The following is a 19,033-nucleotide window of genomic DNA, read 5'->3' on the forward strand; positions in this document are numbered from 1 at the left end:
AGTTATTTTCTGAAATTTGTCCTAACAGCAAGTTCTAGATCAAATGAGAAAACGTTAGTTTCATAAAATGGAGAGCATTGTTGAATACAGAACAATTTGTGACACATCTAATGACTAACAATCTACGTGTATTTAGGAGTGTGATTGTAGTAACACCTTAACACAAACTGACATACATGTACATCGTGAGTGGAGTGTCTGTGCGTTAGGAGCCCAGTAGTGTTTGACAACCAGACTCCTGCTGCTATGGCAGAGTTCAGAGAAACCCCCAACCATTAAGCCCCTCAGATGCTACTGTCAGTAGGACACCTATGTTCAAAGCTTACTCTCTGTTAGTCCATTGGCACCCTGTTACATTGGCAGCTTACCACTGCCCAGCCATTTTGGTCTCTTTATTGAACGTCATCTCCTGTGTAGTACTACATGGGTTACTATCTCCCATAGCTCTGTGTGCTGCTGCTAGGTTGTTTCCAATTTGCCAATTAGCTTCTGCTATAAATGTTGTGCTGTTTCTCTCAGTCTTTGCCTGAGCAATATTATTCTTTGCTTGCTAGTTCCTGCTAAGGTGTTTGTTCTCATTGTTTTCCTGTGTTCCAACCTTTGCCTGTTTTCTGCATCCTGATCCTCCACTGTCTGACCACAACTGTTTCCGCTTACCGAGGTGATCCTCTGCTGTCGGACCTCACCATAAGCCTGATCCTTCAAGGCTTTGCACCAGTGTCTCTGACAACAGTACTGGGACTTTTCCAAGAGGTAGCAACCTGGTGGCTTATCCCAAAGTAAAACCAGCTGGTTGACACAGGTCTTCCACATGCAGTGCAATAACATACCCATGGGGCCTAACAAAAGCCCCCAGGTCTGCCATGAATATTTGTCCATTTGAATGGGGTGATAGTGTGCATGTGTGACTACTGACCCATTTACTTTTTTGGGACTGTCAGAGATATAGCCTAGTATTATCCATAGAAGGTAATGGAGGTTTGGTCACGCATGTTCATTACCACTCACATGGGACCATGGCTGGACCCTTAATCAATCAGACAAAGAAAAGAGGGTAAGTGTTTTTTTTTGTGTGAGAAAACCAATTAAAAAAAAAAACCTCTTGAAAAAATAATATCCATAAAGAAAATTTCCCCTAAAGCTTTTGCATCCCCACTCAAAAACATTTTATAAAAATGAATCTATAAATTATATGTACTATATCCCAAAATGGTAACAATACAAATTACAACCCATGCGGTCAAAAATAAGATCTTATATGGCTTCAGCAATCAAAATCTGATCTGGGACCACACTGAAATATCTCTTTTCTATAAAACATGAATTTATTTGTAAAAATACTAAAACATAAAACAAATCACATTTATTTGGTATTTTGTTACCACAAGAATAAAGCAGAATAAAGAGTGCAAAAAACAATGGGGGAATTGCTGGGAGTATGACTGTATCCACCTAACCCGACATAATGAAATGAAAGGACACGGTTGAGTCTGTTAGTATAATTCTGTAGACAAATAATACTTAATACTTTACATTTCAAGTAACAAATATCCATGGATGTGTCACTGTGTGTTAGTAGTGTGAAAATAAGCTCTCATCTAGGGCCACAGAACCTGGTCCCCTGGCCTCTAGTGCCACCTGTTGGATGGCCATCCTATAAGTCAACTTCTGACTCTTTATCAGGTATTGTAATATTAGTGTTTGAGCACTGTATGGTGAAATGTGTATAACTGCTACTTAGTACTTTTGCTTTATGGGAGTGGCAGCACTTATATAGCGCTGTTATTTAGGCATCAGGGTATCATATAATGTAAGGCTGGTAATGCAACCAACTATCCCAATGGTTATCAGGCATAATAAATATTAATACTAAGTCTAACATTGTATTTTCCAGGTGCTCTGCTGCCATTTTAGGTGAAAACAAAATTCAGAAATGTCAAGGAACATCCTGTAAGGTTTCTCCATGTGACCCCGACCCCAAAACCGGACTCTTCGAAGCAGGTTGTCTTTTTGTGCCTGAGCAGTTTCAGTCTGTCCCAGAATCATTAATGTACATGCAGGCTCTTCCTAGTGTAAGTATAAGTAAAGCCCGACGTTCTGTCATACAATGCATAATACATTTTCTTTTGGAAGATCTGAGCGCTGTGATTTCTCTTTTAGATCATTAAGTTCTGTAATGGAAGTAACCACAACACCGAAGCTCCAAACATGCAAAATAAAATGTGCAATTCCAATAGCATATGGGATGTGATCATGAGCTCCGATGATATGAAGTCCACAAATACAAATCCGGGCCTCAGTATTCCTGTCCCCACAATCACACTCCTGCAGTTTCCAGATCGAGTGGTGACTTTAGTGCTGGACGTCTCTGGAAGCATGGCTAGTGTAAGTGGCCTCTAGAGCGCCTAATGTCTTGCAATTATACAATGTACAACATAAAGAGACTGCTTAATGGCAGCTGACCAAAAAATTCCTTTAAGAACCCGTGTGAAATCGGATCTCACTGACCCACTGGTATAGTAGGGGTCTCCATGGCCATATTGCTTTAAATTCTTACATTTTTTTTATTGTAACCTCACTTCTACATAAACTTTTGAGCTTTATCTACTTTAGCCTTGAGACAAGACCATTGGTTGAAGACTTGAAGATTTCCTTATAAACTAAGAGCAAAACCAACCGTCTATCAAGAGATGCTACAATATTCATTGAGACGTGTCAGAATAAAGCTAGGTCTCTTGGTGCTGAGAACTTCATTAATCTATAGAACAAAGGGGCTGCATTGGTCATCAAATTTTCCTACCCCTTTTTAGGCTAAATGCAGACATTTAGGATTTATGTGCGCAGAATCCGCACTGAAATCTGCAGCTGTTCGCAGGGGAATCTGTGCGGACAATCCACATCAATTGGTGTGGATTTGGTGTGGATTTTCCTCTCCCTATTGAAGTGAATAGAGAAAAACCCGGTCAGGAAAAATAAAATAAATTGACATGCTAGGATTTTAAAATCTGCACTGCAGTTCAAAATCCAAACAGAGAAAATCAGCATCATGTACATGAGAATTTGAAATTATAGAATACAATGTGCATGGCCTACAGTGCGGATTTTCCGCACACAAATCAGTGCAGAAAATCTGCACACAATCCTGATCGTGTGCATGTAGCCTTATTCCTGTTGGCGTCTCTTGATAGAGACAGTATCTGACCATTATCATTTATGGCCATGTTGGAAGATGTTGGTGCACATTGAAGAATGTAAATGTTTGCTGCTGACTGATTTGCCAAAATCTTTGCTTTCTGTCAGTGATGGGGACATTATTGTTTACATCCAGAGGCTGAAAATTTGTCTTGATCATGTTAAACTAACAACTAACTTTCCCAGAATACAGAACCCTGTATGGATTGTAAAATTCTAATGAAAAATATAATTTAGGTGTCTTTGTGCTTTTCTTTGTTTTCAGTATAATCGTATTGGACGTTTGTACCAGGCTGGAGAAGTTTTTCTCATTCAGGTTATTGAGATTGATACTTATGTTGGAATGGTGACATTTTCAAGTTCTTCCACGGTTAAATCCTCATTAATCCAAATAAAAAGTGACGCACATCGTCAGCAGCTAAAACGACTCCTTCCAACGACAGCGAGTGGAGGAACAAACATATGTCCTGGGCTTGAGGCAGGAATTCAGGTAATGTACAATACATCTTTGACAAAATTATTTTGACATATCTTAGTGATTACCTTAAGGGGTAGTACAAAAATTTTTGTTTTTTTTGGCAACAACTTGCCCATTCTGCCAGGCCTGCAAAGGGAAGATGACTTACCTGCTGCCGGGCACCTTATTCCAAAGGCCTATTATGCTCCGCTGGGCTCCATCAATGTCAACATCCAATTTGACATGGCAGGTAGCCAATCACAGGGAGTGTCCGGCATCCCTTGCAAATGGTAACAAGACACAAGGGGAGCTGGACACTACCCCGGCCTGTGTCTGGCTGCAGGAATGTCAAACATTGATGTTGACATCGATGGAGCCCTGCAGAGGAGCCCATGCCTGAAGAAGAAGTTGCAGGGAGCCATCTCCGGGAAGCAGGTAAGTCATCTTCTTTGCAAGTCTGGCAGGATGGAATGGGGGGGGGGTGCCAAAAAAACTCTAAGTAAAAATGAAAGTTGCACTACTATTGTCTACAATCTTCATTCAAGAAGGCACCGAGAATGACTGCTACTCTGGCCACCCCCTGACTGGTGCTTACTCTGGATTAATCTCATCTCAGCCATGAAAGTCCAAGCTGGGACAACCCCTTTAAGGCCCCTTTCACACGAGCAAGTTTTCCACGCGGGTGCAATGCGTGGCGCAAACGCATTGCGCCCACACTGAATCCGGACCTATATATTTTAACAGGTCTGTGTACATGAGCGTTGTTTTTCACACATCACTTGTGCGTTGTGTGAAAATCGCAGCATGTTCTATATTCAGCATTTTTCCTGCAGCCCTGGCCCCATAGAAGTGAATGGGGCTGCATGAAAAACCCATTGCATCTGGAAGCAAAAGCTGGTGCGATGCGTTTTTCACTGATGGTTGCTAAGAGATGTTTGTAAACCTTCAGTTTTTTATCACGCGCGTGAAAAACGCATCAATGCGCATTTCACCCGCACGAAAAAAACGGAACCACTGAACGGAATCGCAGACAAAACTGACTGAACAAGCTGGCGAAATGGTGCGAGTTTTCCTGAACGCATCCGGACCTAATCCGTATCGTTCGTGTGCAAGAGGCCTAAGTCTTGGAGAACCCTTTGAATAGATGTCTGTCCGGAATATTTTTTTTTTGTTCCTATGTGGTGTTTCCGCTTAATTTAGCTAGATTATGTTTGCCTATAACTGTAACACAAAAACTTCCATATGACTCCACATAAAATTGGAGGTACAGTAAGATCCATACATTAGTCTGGTGCCCTATCATGGAGTGTGCTCAAGGCCTGAGTCTTAATGGATATCTACTAGGTGCCCTAATTTAACATGCCTCCAGACAATGGGGCTTTACATGAAAGGAAGCAGAATGATGAAAGAACTGGTACACACTTTAAAAACCTGTTCTAAGAAAATTCTGAAGCTTTATATGGGAATACATTAGGTATCACTCAAACAGGAGCATGTAAAAGAATAGTTTTTTTTGGTGAAATTACAGAAAGTGTAGGATTCCATAATTCCGAACATCAGCTTAAGGCTTGCACACGACCGTATGACTTTTTCTGTATTTTGCGGTCCGTTTTAAATGGATCTGTTTTTCCGTTTTTTTGTTTCAGCAGTGTTTCCGCTTCCGTTCGGTTTTGCCATTCCGTTTTTCCGTTTGGTTTCCATTTCTGATCTTCTGATCCATTTTTTGCGGATCGCAAACGGAAACAGAAGCATACAATAATGTTTAAACAGTAAGTACATAAAAAATTGGGCCGGGCATAACACTTTCAATAGATGGTTCTGCAAAAACGGAACGGATACGGAAGACATGCGGATGCACTCCGTTTTTTTTGCTGACCCATTAACTTGAATGGAGCCACTGAACGTGATTTGCGGGCAATAATAGGACATGTTCTATCTTTGAACGGAATGGAAATACGGAAACGGAATGCATACGGAAAACCTTCCGTTGTTTTTGCAGACCCATTGAAGGAAATGGTTCTGCGTACGGACCGCAAACGGAACCAGCAAAAACGCAATGGAGACGGGGGTAAAAAAATTTCGTGTGCAAGAGGCCTAAAGGAATCTTAAATTGAAAGTGTAAAATGAAGATGAAATTTTTTTTTTTTCTATGCCTTGATTTATCAAACTGATTTTGTCTTAATTTTGGATTAAATTGTGAAGTTTCTGTTGTTTTACTTGTACTTTTATCAATAGTCAGCAACAAGACAAAGAGTATTCTGTGGGTGTTCCTGTGGAGCACATTTGTTTTTGGCCTTATACAGAATATCATAGGGATTGTTTCAGCTTCTGTCCACTCTAGTCTGGACCTGCCATAGCTGTGGCAGGTGGAAATAAGTCAGAATGTGATCATTTGCCTGTGCTTAATTTAAGAAAGTGCTGTGCTCTACTTTCATAAACAGAAAATAATCTTTATTTCCCATGTTACCGCACAGGTAAATAAAGGACTGTCTGGCTCATCTGATGGAACTGAAGTCATATTAGTATCAGATGGAGAAGACAATTATGATACCAACCTTTGCGTCCCACGAATCTTAGCGAGCGGTGCCATAATTCATGTTGTATTTCTCGGAGCTGCTGAAGAACCAAAACTAAAAGAGATTGCAAAAGCTACAGGTGAGCACAAATGTGGAAGTTAGGCCTCATGCACACCTAAACAGCCCTCTAATATGTCCAATATGCAGAACCCATAGAGACTCTGCAACTCTGTATGCCTCCAGCTTCATAAAGAGTTATGGATGTCTTTTTTCTTGAAGATTTTGTATAAATCTGTCAGAAAAAAATGCTCCATCAGAGGCTGTACAAATAGTGATGGCCAGTTCGCATTGCTCGCCTGCGAACATATGCGGGCTGCCATCTTTTTTCACAAGTCCGGCGAGGCACAGGTAAGCCCTTACCTGTGCCTGTGCCTGTGCCGCCAGCCGGTCTGAAAACAAGTGCGGTCAGCGGGAGCAGGCAGTTCCAAGAACAGCCACCGGGGGCCTTCATCGGGCTGTTCTCAGAACTGCCTGCTCCCGGTGACCGCATTTGTTTTCAGACAGGCTCGCGGCACAGGTAAGGGCTTACCTGTGCCTCGCCGGACTTGTGAAAAAAGATGGCAGCCCGCATATGTTCGCGGGCGAACAATGCAAACTGTCCATCACTGCTTGAAAATAAAAAAATGAAAATAAAAAAGTAGACACAATGCTTCACTGGTTAAAGAATTTAAAAAATATGTAAATTGAATAGAAAAAAGTGATTTTGCACTAACCTTCTGGGTTGTGTACTGAGGAACAACCTTAAGCGCCTTAGGGAAAGTTGCTTTTCACACAGAAATGCATTGTCAGCATTAAAAATAAACCCATCTTTCCTAAACTTAACTGTCTTTTCAACTGAATCTTGGGCAGCACCACCGTAGAAAAAAATCTACTTTTGGGTGGCTGTCACACACCATCTCTGGAATACAGCGTAAGGCCTCTTGCACACGACCGTATGGCTTTTTTAGTATTTTGCGGAACAGAACAGCTGGCCCCTGATAGAACAGTACTATACTTGTCCTTTATGCGGACAATAATAGGACATGTTTTATCTTTAAACGGAAAGGAAAAACGGAAATACGGAAACGGATGGCATACAGAGTACCTTCATTTTTTTTTGCGTATCCTTTCAAAGGAATGGTTCCGTTTATGGTTACGGCCCATATACGGAACGCAAAAAAACAGAACGTATATGGAGAAAGAAAACGTTTGTGTGCAAGAGGCCTAATAAAGCATCACATGGAGCATATACAGGTACAAGGCCACAGAGATGGCGTTTGTCTCTTTACAGCCTCCAGCAAATGGCTCTAGAGCATGCACAAAACCTTACGGGCAGATTTATTTACAATGGCATTTTATACACCAGTCTTAGGCCTCTTTCACGCGACCATTTTATTTTTCCATTTACGGGCCCTTTTTTTGCGTTCCGTATACGGTCTGTATACAGAACCATTCATTTCAATGATTCCGCAAAAAAAACTGAATGTACTCCGTATGCATTCCGTTTCCGTATTTCCGTTCCGTTGAAAGATAGAACATGTACTATTATTGCCCGCAAATCACGTTCCGTGGCTCCATTCAAGTCAATGGGTCCACCAAAAAACGGAACAGATACGAAAATGCATCCGTATGTCTTCCGTGTCCGTTCCATTTTTGCGGAACCATCTATTGAAAATGTTTTGTCCAGCCCAATTTTTTCTATGTAATTACTGTATACTGTATATGCCATACAGAAAAACGGAACAGAAACGGAAACACAACAGAAACAAAAACGGAACAACGGATCCATGAAAAACAGACCGCAAAGCACTGAAAAAGCCATACGGTCGTGTGAAAGAGGCCTTAAGCAAAATTCTTTTGGATTAAAATACCCTAAATCTATTAAGAGATGAATGAATACCTCTCAATAAATTTGGTGATTCATTATCCTATCTTAAACCTAGAAAAAGAAATCAATGAACGTATCAAATCTTGTACTCCAGAATTCTGACTTCAAAAAGTTGCAAAACAGGTTGTGGCATAAAAAAAAACCTGGAGTAGCACTTCAAGACTAAGGCTAGGTCTACACGACGACATTTGTCGCGCGACAAAAAGTCGCGCGACAGCTAGGACGCAACAGTTGTCGCGTGACATTTTGTTGCAACAATGTTGCGCGACAATTTTTATAATGGCAGTCTATGGTGTCGCACTGCAACATGCTGCGACTGCGACAGTCGCAGAAAATCCATTCAAGATGGATTTTTCTGCGACTGTCGCGTCGCAGTCGCAACATGTCGCATGTTGCAGTGCGACACCATAGACTGCCATTATAAAAATTGTTGCGCGACATTAGTGCAACAAAATGTCGCGTCCTATCTGTCGCGCGACTTTTTGTCGCGCGACAAATGTCGTCGTGTAGACCTAGCCTAAGGACTCATGCACACAAATGTGTGCGCCCTGTGCCCGTGCTGCAGACTGCCTACAATGCAGGGCACCGGTCGTGTGGCTGCCGTTTGTGGATACAAACCCATTCACTCAAACGGGCCGGCGATCTGCAAGATTTAATCCGCACCGCAAAAAAATAGAACATGTTCTATTTTTTTGCAGTGTGGAGGCACCGACCGAAATCCCACGGAAGCACTCCTTAGTGCTTCCGCTCCATATCTTGCCGATTGCGGACCCATTCAAGTGAGCACTGCTGGTGCCCATATATTGCGGACCTGCTGTTTTCAGGCCGAAATATGGGCACGGGGCACACACGCTAGTGTGCATAAGCCCTAACTGCATTGCGGCTGTGCTTGGCTTCTGCACCACTGCTCCCATTCAAGCTGTTGGGGGGGGTGCCAGGAGCCAGACTCTTTAGATCTGATCTTGATGGTCTATTGTATAAGGATAAGTCATCAATCTTATAGTCCTGGAAAACACCTTTAATTTACGAATAGTGAGTTTATAAAGTTAAAAACTTTAACTAAATATTGGGGTAGGTACTGTCTAAAGGTAAGACAGTGCAAACTTAAACAGTTTTAGGCCTCATGCACACGACCGTTGTTGTGTTCCGTTCCGCAAAATGGGGTTCCGTTGTTCCGTGATAAGTTTCCGTTTTTGTTTCCGTGTGTCTTCCTTTATTTTTGGAGGATCACCAAGTCAAGTTTGCCATGCAAATGATAGGAAAATAACGGACGTGGACGGAGATGACAATCTTGTGTGCCTCTGTGTTTTTTCACGGACCCATTGACTTGAATGGGTCCGCAAACCGTTTTCCGTGAAAAAAATAGGACAGGTTATATTTTTTTGACGGACTGGAACTACGGATCACGGACGCGGATGACAACCGGTGCATTAGCTGAGTTTTCAACTGACCCATTGAAAGTCAATGGGTCCGCAGAAAATCACGAAAAACGGAACAATGGACACGGAATGAAACAACGGTCGTGTGCATGAGGCCTTAAACTGTGCTTAGTTTATAAGCAGCGGATGCTGGAGGATACATCGGACACATCTTAATACTGCCTAGTCCATCTTTACACTATCTATTTGTTACTTTAGTTTGCCCCAAAAAATATGTCCAATTTTGGCACTTTTTTTTTTGCATGATGGCATATCTAGCCACACCCTTTCATTGCTAAACCACAACCCTTTTCAATAAACTAGCCCCTTGAAAGGACCAGTTGCAAAAATTATATAAATAGTATAAAAAAATATAAAAAATGTCTAAAACAGTTAATAAATGTGCTAGAACACAGCTGGTTTTTTGCCGCAAAGTTCTCAAGGAGTCTGCCACATTTTGAATACTGTAGTAAGTCTCCTTCAATGTGCCCACACAGAAATATTTCAAAATAAAAATTTTATTTCTTCCAGGTGGAAAAACGATTTTGTCCACAGATAAATTGGATGCACAAGGTTTAATTGATGCCTTTAGTTCAATTTCAGCTAGTGATGGAGATATTACCAAACAGTCTATACAGGTAGATGTTCCCTTTTACTGCATTATATAGATTATATGGAGTCTATCATATAGACGTTACAATTGATCGCGATTAATGACTGCTACTGATTAATTTTGCTTTTTAACAGAAAAAACAAATACATTTTTACATGAAATTTTCTTATTTTGACAGCTGGAAAGCACTGCCTCAAGCCTTCAACCTGCTAAATGTCTGAATGGCATCGTTTTCATTGACAGCACGGTGGGGAATGACACTTTCTTTCTGGTAACTTGGCAAACTGCAGTACCGAATATTAATTTGGAAGATCCAAAAGGGTATATATATACAGCGGCACAGTTTGTCAATGACACCACTTCTAAATCATCAAGGCTTGCCATCCCAGGAACAGCAGAGGTAACACTTTACCATTTGTTACTTAAAGGTTTTATTTCAACTACAATTGTCTTAAAAAAAAATCTTTACCTCTAGGGGCCTTTCAGACAGACTCCCCAGGGAGGCCTGGGGACCTGCAGTTGGAATCGGCATCATGTGACTACTATATATGATAAAGTAAAAAAAATAAAGTATACTTTCCAGGTATTTCATTGCTGTTTCCAACACTGTATCTCCTGTCCTCCCCACCGGGCTTTGGAGACCAGAGGTGCAGCTCTAGAAATCAAAGAAGAGTACCTGGTGATTATACCTTTTTTTATTTTATCACATTTAGTGGTTTTGAGCATTTTTTTTTTCAAATAACCCAGACATCCTTTTTAAGTTTATTTTATTTGGTTATAAAGGTTTGAGCTCAGATGAGTGGTTCAGGGGAGGAGAGATAAGGGCTACAGACTGAGGCGCTAGAGAGCTTATAGATTTTACACTTTATGGGACTGAGCAGCCTGCAATGTACTAGAACACATGCATGCCGAAGACAAATGGTTAAACATTTTTAATAAAACAAAAATTATGTTTAGCCATAAATATCTGCATTTTAAATAATAAAAACATGCATACATTAAGTACTTTAAGACTAAGGGGGTCATTTATTAAACAGAAACACGGCTATATTAGGCGTATTTCTGGTGCAGATTGCGGTGCAAAGGTCTTTTGCGCCTTAATCTTCAACTTTTCCCCACTCACACCAGGTCTAAAAAACTGGGCGTTTTAGACGCCAGTCCTAATAACTCTTATAGCTGGCGGTGGATCCGCCGAAGTTATTAAGAAGCACCGGCCTTTACATAACTTCTGCGTATCCTGCACCAGTCTAAATGTAAGACAGCTTCTTTGCTGGCTTACATTTAAACTATTTTTTATGGCTTAAACAGACATAGAAAATAATAAATGAGACGAGCCTCCTGGCCCATCCTCTTCCCCACTCCACGCCCCACTTTTTTAGACCTGGCTGTGAGCAGGGAAAAGTCGCAGATTGTGGCACAAATAACCTTTGTGTTGCAATCTGCGCCAGGGAGGGAGAAAGAGGCACTTTTCTCTGCTAAGATTTTGACAAAGTTTTTTTTATATTCACCTTGTATTGATTATGGCAAAGTTTGAAAGGTTATAACCATTTAAGCATCAAATGTCTTCATTGGAAAATGTTGCACATGTCCTCTACAGTGCCAACAAGCTGACAGCTTGGGTTGTTTATATATTACTTGGATGACCATTGATGTGAATTGTTTGTTTTGTGGCAATCTTTCATATTTTGTTGTTGACATGGGTTTTCCTTCTGTTTTAGAGAGGACCCTGGAATTACAGTCTCTGCAATTCCCGTAGTTCAGTTGAAACATTAGGTTTAGTTGTGAATTCTAAAGCTTCAGATGCAAAAGTTTCTCCCATTGTTGTAAATGCTCATATGAACCAAGACACAAACCAGTTTCCCAACCCTATGGTTATCTATGCATCAGTAAGTCAAGGACTGATGCCTGTGACCGGAGCAAAGGTTACTGCAATGATTGAACCTGTCAGTGGGGCCATACTGACCCTAGAACTTCTGGATAACGGAGCAGGTTAGTATATGTGTTTACCAAGTGTTGTTATCATGGCCCCCTCTTTGTTATCTGTTATAATTACTGCATTAATACTGAAGCTGGTCTGTTGGACACATCTATTGTCCTTAACTGTGTATGTGTGTTCTATATCTTCAGAGGGAAATATTTATAATGCTGTCTTTTATTACCAATGTTTTATAATATTATAAGTAATTGTACATAGAAGACGTGGTCAGCTACCTGTATATTGAGAGCCACAAACATTTTCAACTAGCCTATATCCATAAAAAAAAACTTGGTAGACTATTTAAAGGGGTTGGCCCATCTCAGACATTGATGGCATATCATTAGGATAAGCATATCATTAGGATAAGCCATCAATGTCATATAGGTGTGAGTCACAACTCTGGGATCCACTAGTATCTCCAGAACAAGGTAAAGCAGAGCACATTGTCATGCTCGTCGCACTCTCTATTCAGTGTTATGCGAGGTCTGAAAATGGTCGAGCTAGTGTTATGCTGTGAATGGAGAGAATACTGCACAAGTGCAGCTTCACTAGTATCCTCTTTAACAACCTACCCCTTTAATAAACTACCCAGTTTTGCATTGCTTGGCTGAAACAACTTCTTGGTACAGAGACGGCTCAGCCAGTGTCCTCTTTCCTCAGGAACCCACTTTCTCAAAGTTTTTGCAGGGGTGCCCATAATCAAACATCTTATACCATCTTGCTTCTGCCCCCTGCTGTGACAGCAGGTAAAATTTTCATATAGCTATTTTGGGGGTTCGCTCTGATAGGCAGGTTAGCGGACCCAGTATACAGGCAAAGACCAGTTTATAACTCAAAAACTTCAGTGTTTATTCACTCTTGTTGCAAGTACACAGTATAACATGCTGAATTGCATTATTGGTGTTCGTTTACACCCAGACACTTCCAAAAGCAAAAACAGTCACCTTTTATCCTGGGTGTTAATCAACACCTGGTCTGCATAGCACAGGACAGAGCAGTCCTCCCGGATTCAGGCCTCCAGCCTGGCACAAGGCTCAGATCCCTCAGAGATTGCCAGAGCTCCAATGTCAGAGAGAGATCATCACCACCACCTGATACTGCTGGCTATTTTTTATAGGCCTCTCAAAACCTGGCCTGGAACGTGGGGAGTAGTCACCCACCCAGCACTTTGACTACTCCACAGTAAGAGCCGTCCCGGATGAGCTATTTACAGCCATACTAGATAGCAAGGTGTCAAACAGCAACTGCTGCTGACACATGAAAACTGGCTCTTACTCCACCGAGGCCAGGAACCTCGGTGACACATACCTATCATCCATGATGTTTCCTTGTACCTTCTCACACTATACAGTGTACCCCCAGAATTTATTTTACTGGGTCCTAGGTTCATCTTTTAGACCATGACCATACAAGCTCTATATTATGGGAGTACCTAGATCTTCCAAGCACTCTCTTAAGTTTCCTGGGGCTACCAAAGGAAACAATTCTGAGGGTCCAACTTTATCTATACAACTAACATGTGTCTGTGCACTTTTAGCCCATATTATTAATATTGCATACCTTCAACATATTATTCATAAGATCTATTGGAATACTTTTGAAATCAAAATAAATGGACCTTAACAGTCAGCTCTAAATGAAATTGTCTTCTGCTGGACCTTTTTTGCCTGTGTATTAGGGCTTCATTCACGTTTCAAAACCGGGGCCTCCCGGAGGATTCTCTGGTACTACAGTGGACCAATGTTATGGCAGAGGGTTTGGAACCACTGTATCAAACAACAGATTTAGCTTTGGGCTACTCCTAATGGCGGTATCCTGGCAGTCCCTAGTATTCACCATTTAACCCCTGTATAGGGATATAGACTTCACTGTAGTGGAACCAACAGGCTGCTACCTCTTGGAGTAGTCTCTCTGTGATTGACTAAAGTAAAATAGAAAATGTCAGTCCTGTGTCCCAGAACACGGACAGTTACTTGCGCTGCTGGTTCCGGTGTAGTGTGGTGGGTAATTCACACTCGAGAGTCAAGTAGTAAAAGGTTTGAAACCGCGCTGCTTATGATTCAGTCAAACGCTGCACAAGTGAAAGAATCAGGGTATTCGCCTTCGTCCTCCTCTCTCAAAGGGTTCGATCCTCCTCAGACCACCTCCTCTGTAGGATTAAATGACCGGCATATAGTGAAGTACCCTCTTAGTTGTTGATAAAAAAGGTTTTATTCTACTCACAGACAATGGTAGATAACAGGCATGTCACAGTAATAAAATCAATTCAAACTCCTGCCCGAGGAAGCCAGAGAGCGAAACCCGGGTCGGGGAGGAGTTTGAATTGATTTTATTACTGTGACATGCCTGTTATCTACCATTGTCTGTGAGTAGAATAAAACCTTTTTTATCAACAACTAAGAGGGTACTTCACTATATGCCGGTCATTTAATCCTACAGAGGAGGTGGTCTGAGGAGGATCGAACCCTTTGAGAGAGGAGGACGAAGGCGAATACCCTGATTCTTTCACTTGTGCAGCGTTTGACTGAATCATAAGCAGCGCGGTTTCAAACCTTTTACTACTCTCTGTGATTGACAGCTTACCCACAGGGGTGAGAGACACTGGTACAGGGCACCAATGAGTCAGGGACAGGCGAGGTCAGGATGTGCAGTTTGTTAACTGGTCCAAGGTCAGGGGGTGCAAAAAAGAGTCAATACAGAGGTCAGGTCAGGCAGAGGAGGATCCAGGAAAAGGACAGAAAGTCAGGATACGGCCAGATAAAAAGAAACAGCAGGATACTAGTGCCCTAGATAACTTATTGCTCACGCACCTTCTGACAGGGGATTGCCTAAACTACCATAAGTAAGCCAGTAGGGATGAGCGAATTCGCATAATTCGATAAGTCGACTCGCATAAAACTTTGTTTGAATACTGTACAGAGGGAGCGCTCCATGCAGTATTAGAATCTATTGGCTCCGATGAGCCAAAGTTATTACTTTGCGAAGTCTCGCGAGAATAACTTGAGGAATTAATTTCTACTGTAAAAAAATATTTACCAAACTCTGGTTCGGTTCCAAGGTACGCTCGGTACAATATTCAAACAAAGTTTTATGCAAATCGACTTCGGATGTTTCATCCGAAGGCGATTCGCTCATCCCTAGTAGCCAGCTAGCTCTTTAAGGCCTGGAGGAGTGCATGCAAAGTCTTCCAGAAGAGGAGCAGAGGCATTGCCAGCAGGCAGGCTGCAGACTGCGTGGAGGGACACAGCGACCCCAGCGGGCGAGCCATGTTGCTGGCCATAATTAAAAAAATGTGTGTAAATGATGGTTTATGGCCGACTTATGTCTGGTGAAACTGTGATCAGTCATGTTGGGAAATTTTGGCTTTGGTGAGCCGAACCTACTTATATATGTCTGGGATCGGCCAAATTCTACCAATCATTTGCCATTTTCTCAAGAAAAAGTGAGTCAGTTATTTTAAAAGTTTTGTCTGGCATGTTTTGGTGGGACCATTCAGCCAACCATTATGTCATGTCTATAGGCAGCTTCAGTGTTAGAGACAACAACAGAAGGTTGTGCAGGACGGATGTTTGTGTAAAGGGGAGGAATGAATGACTGCTCTCACAGGTTGTCGATAGCGAGGAAAGCACATACATGGCAGTCTGCGGGGCAATTGGGGGTTACTGCACCATCCTGAAAAAACAGACCTAGCATGTATTACTGGAGACAACACATCCAAATGAGAAAAGTCTGAACCTAGCCTCAAGGGGAATCATCCCTGTTGCGACCTGCTATTGGTTGGTTCTTTTGATCCAAGCGATGGGGAGATGCAGCAGCAGCCGTGCAGGAACCCGGAGCGACGCGGGTGCCGGGGAGCAGGTAAGTATAATCCATCCAAGGGGTCTGGGCTTTGGGGGGGATATTTTAGGTATCAGATAACCCCTTTAAGTGTTCCTAGAAATAAATTCTTTCAAAGGTGATAATTCTTCCATTTGTATTACTGCACATTCTGCTATCATGTAAATGGAGTACAGTATGTGATAATTTTTTTACACACTGGATACTTATTGGCGTACCAGCAATAAAGGCAGACTATGCGACTGCTATGGGGCCGAGGGGAGGAAGAGTCAACACGAAACGTGCTCTTTTTTCGCCATTTGGAAAATGGAAACAGACCTTTTTACATTAGTTATAGTGGGAACACAAATATGTCATTACAACGAAGATGCAAACAGATGCAAATAAATATCTGTGTAAAATGCTGTTTTCAGGTCCTGATATTATGAAGAATGATGGAATATATTCAAAATACTTTACACAATTCTCAGCAAATGGAAGATATGGTTTAAAGGTGCAAGTGGAAAACAATGCTAAGGGCAAGAGTCGATTGGTCCTCCCCAAGAACCGCGCTCTCTATGTTCCAGGATATATAATAAATGGTAAGAAGAGATTTAAAGGGGTTGTATCACTGTGTCAGCAAACAGCATTTATTGTGTAGAGAAAGTTAATATAAGCCATTCACTAATGTGTTGTAATTGTCCATATTGCTTGCTTTGCTGGCTGGATTCATTTTTTCATCACATTGTACAATGCTCGTTTCCATGGTTACGACCACCCTGCAGTCCATCAGCAGTGGCTGTGCTTGCACACTGCAGGAAAGAGCACAAGCCTATGTGAGCTCCCATGGTCCAGGCCACTACAGAGGCCGGCACTTTTTTCTATGGATTGAAGGATGGTTGTAACCATGGAAAGAAGCAGTGTACAATGTGATGGAAAAATGAATCCAGCCAGCAAAGGAGGCAATATGGACAATCACAATACATTAGTAAGTGCCTTGTATTAACTTTCTGTACATGATAAATGCCATTTGCGGAAGTGAGTCAACTCATGGAAGGCAATTTATTAACATAGAAATCAACTCAGAGAATAATTTCACAGCAATTTAAGTATTTTCAGTGAACACCAAGCAACCACTAGATGTGCCTCCAGTTATAGAGAGCAAGTGATGTGTAATATAAATACTTGCCAAAGTTCTTATTGATTACATTGAGTCAATGAGACTATCACCAACTGTTACAACTAGGGTTCCATTGATTTTTGTTGGCCACATTTTGGCTAGAGAAATTGATTGGAGCCATAAGGACATAGCGCTCTTTCCCTACGTTGTAGCTAACTTATGGTTGTCTCAGTCCACATGTCATTAGCTCAACAATATAAATGGGACAATCCACATACATGTCTTCATCCAAACAATTCAATGATCCTTTTACTTCCTTATCATTTAAAATAATACAATACTTACTGGAAATCTCTTCGTAGGCACTGCGGTCATGAACCCTCCACGCCCTGAAATTGCTGATGAAGACCTTAATGTTGGAGAATTCAGCAGAACAGCTTCAGGAGGATCTTTTGTGGTATCTAATGTGCCCCCAGGTGGTCCTCCTCCTCAGCAAGATCTCTATAAACCTGATACAATAACTGATTTAGAGGCAAAGATCGATAATGATACGATTGTGTTATCTTGGACTGCCACTGGTGATGATCTGGACCAGGGGAATGGTGAGTAATATGTTTATTCATTTTGTAGTAGAACATGTATGATATATATGTGTTTGGTGTAGAGAGAGGATAGACAGATGGATATAGACCAATCATTTATTATATGTTTCACTTCTGCAGCTTCAAGCTATGACCTAAGAATAAGCACAAACCCCAATGAACTCAGAACCAACTTTGATGGATCAGCACTGGTCAACATTGCCACTCTTACACCTTTACCCGCTGGATCCAGAGAAACATTCTCTTTTGTGCCACAAAATGTTGTTATAAAAAATGGCACTGTCCTTTTCTTTGCTTTAGTTGCTGTTGATAAAGTCGCTAAACGATCAGATGTATCAAACATAGCCCAGGCCGCTCTCCTTATCCCCCCAACACCAGCTCCTACAACTGAATCCACTACAACCAAACTGACCACTACTGAATCCACTACAACCAAACTGACCACTACTGAATCCACTACAACCAAACTGACCACAACTGAATCCACTACAGCCAAACTGACTACAGCATTGACAAAACCTGTTGATCCCCCCTCTGATGGACTGAACATAACAGAAATTACACTGATAGTGTGCGCAGCTGTTGTTGCCATCTGTATCATTATAAGTATTACTGTCTGCATTGTCAGCTGTCAAAGAAGGAAACGTAATCCAGAAGTGAGAGTATGAAACGGAAAACTACCCAGATTTGTATATTAAAGTGTTGCATGAATTAGTATTATGTGTGGATACATTAAACATTAAATTATCGTATTGGTGCAAAGTTGTATTTTCTTCATCTCCCAAATGTTTTAGTCCTCCTCCTCTTCTTCCAGGATCTCTGTAAATTCTCAGAAACCTCCTAAAGCAGGGTTTACAAGCACAGATTTCTGACCAATTAGACCGATCTGATTTTACATGGCGCCAATCAACATGATTAGCACTAGTTTAAGGAGCTATTACATGAGGTGATGCAAACTCTTTTGGGGCAAACAATTATTAGTATGATCGTTCCCCATATAGTGCGTATTGTTGGCAGCACTTCCTGTTTACACAAGGGGATATGCTGCCAACAAATGATGATATTCGTGACTGCATACTGTAAAAGACCCGTTCAGTCAACAAGCGAGGGTTTGCTTATTAGTTGGCTGATTGGTGTGATGTTTGGGCAGGCCACTGATCAGCTGAAGGAAAGTTCCTATGAACGGTCATTCCTGATTATATTTCTTGCAGATAGATCTCAATCACTGCTCTATAATATACAAGTCAATTAGCACTTGTTTAAAAGGGCATTTAATACAGCCCAACTCAAAGGAAAGAGGGACAAGTATTTGTTATTGTAAATGCTGTTCTCCTACTGTCTTTACATATTGTTGGTAGAATATCCCCTAATTACATAGGCCAATGTGCTGCCGA

The 19,033-nt window shown here is 41.5% G+C and overlaps 1 protein-coding gene across 1 annotated transcript in view; it reads left to right on the plus strand.

Annotated features, from left to right (window-relative positions):
- The window catches only part of LOC122943849 (calcium-activated chloride channel regulator 1-like), a 33,782-nt gene extending 15,475 nt beyond the window's left edge, over positions 1–18,307 (plus strand). The window contains exons 5-15 of the mRNA XM_044301925.1: positions 1,895–2,072; positions 2,161–2,385; positions 3,458–3,682; positions 6,124–6,304; positions 10,042–10,148; positions 10,302–10,523; positions 11,842–12,112; positions 16,352–16,519; positions 17,400–17,639; positions 17,760–18,080; positions 18,159–18,307. Coding sequence (XP_044157860.1) covers positions 1,895–2,072; positions 2,161–2,385; positions 3,458–3,682; positions 6,124–6,304; positions 10,042–10,148; positions 10,302–10,523; positions 11,842–12,112; positions 16,352–16,519; positions 17,400–17,639; positions 17,760–18,080; positions 18,159–18,307 — 2,287 coding nt within the window. The remainder of the gene's footprint in view (positions 1–1,894; positions 2,073–2,160; positions 2,386–3,457; positions 3,683–6,123; positions 6,305–10,041; positions 10,149–10,301; positions 10,524–11,841; positions 12,113–16,351; positions 16,520–17,399; positions 17,640–17,759; positions 18,081–18,158) is intronic.
- Positions 18,308–19,033: the final 726 nt, after the last annotated feature.

Source organism: Bufo gargarizans, chromosome 7, assembly GCF_014858855.1.
Source record: "Bufo gargarizans isolate SCDJY-AF-19 chromosome 7, ASM1485885v1, whole genome shotgun sequence".
Lineage (NCBI taxonomy): Eukaryota > Metazoa > Chordata > Amphibia > Anura > Bufonidae > Bufo > Bufo gargarizans.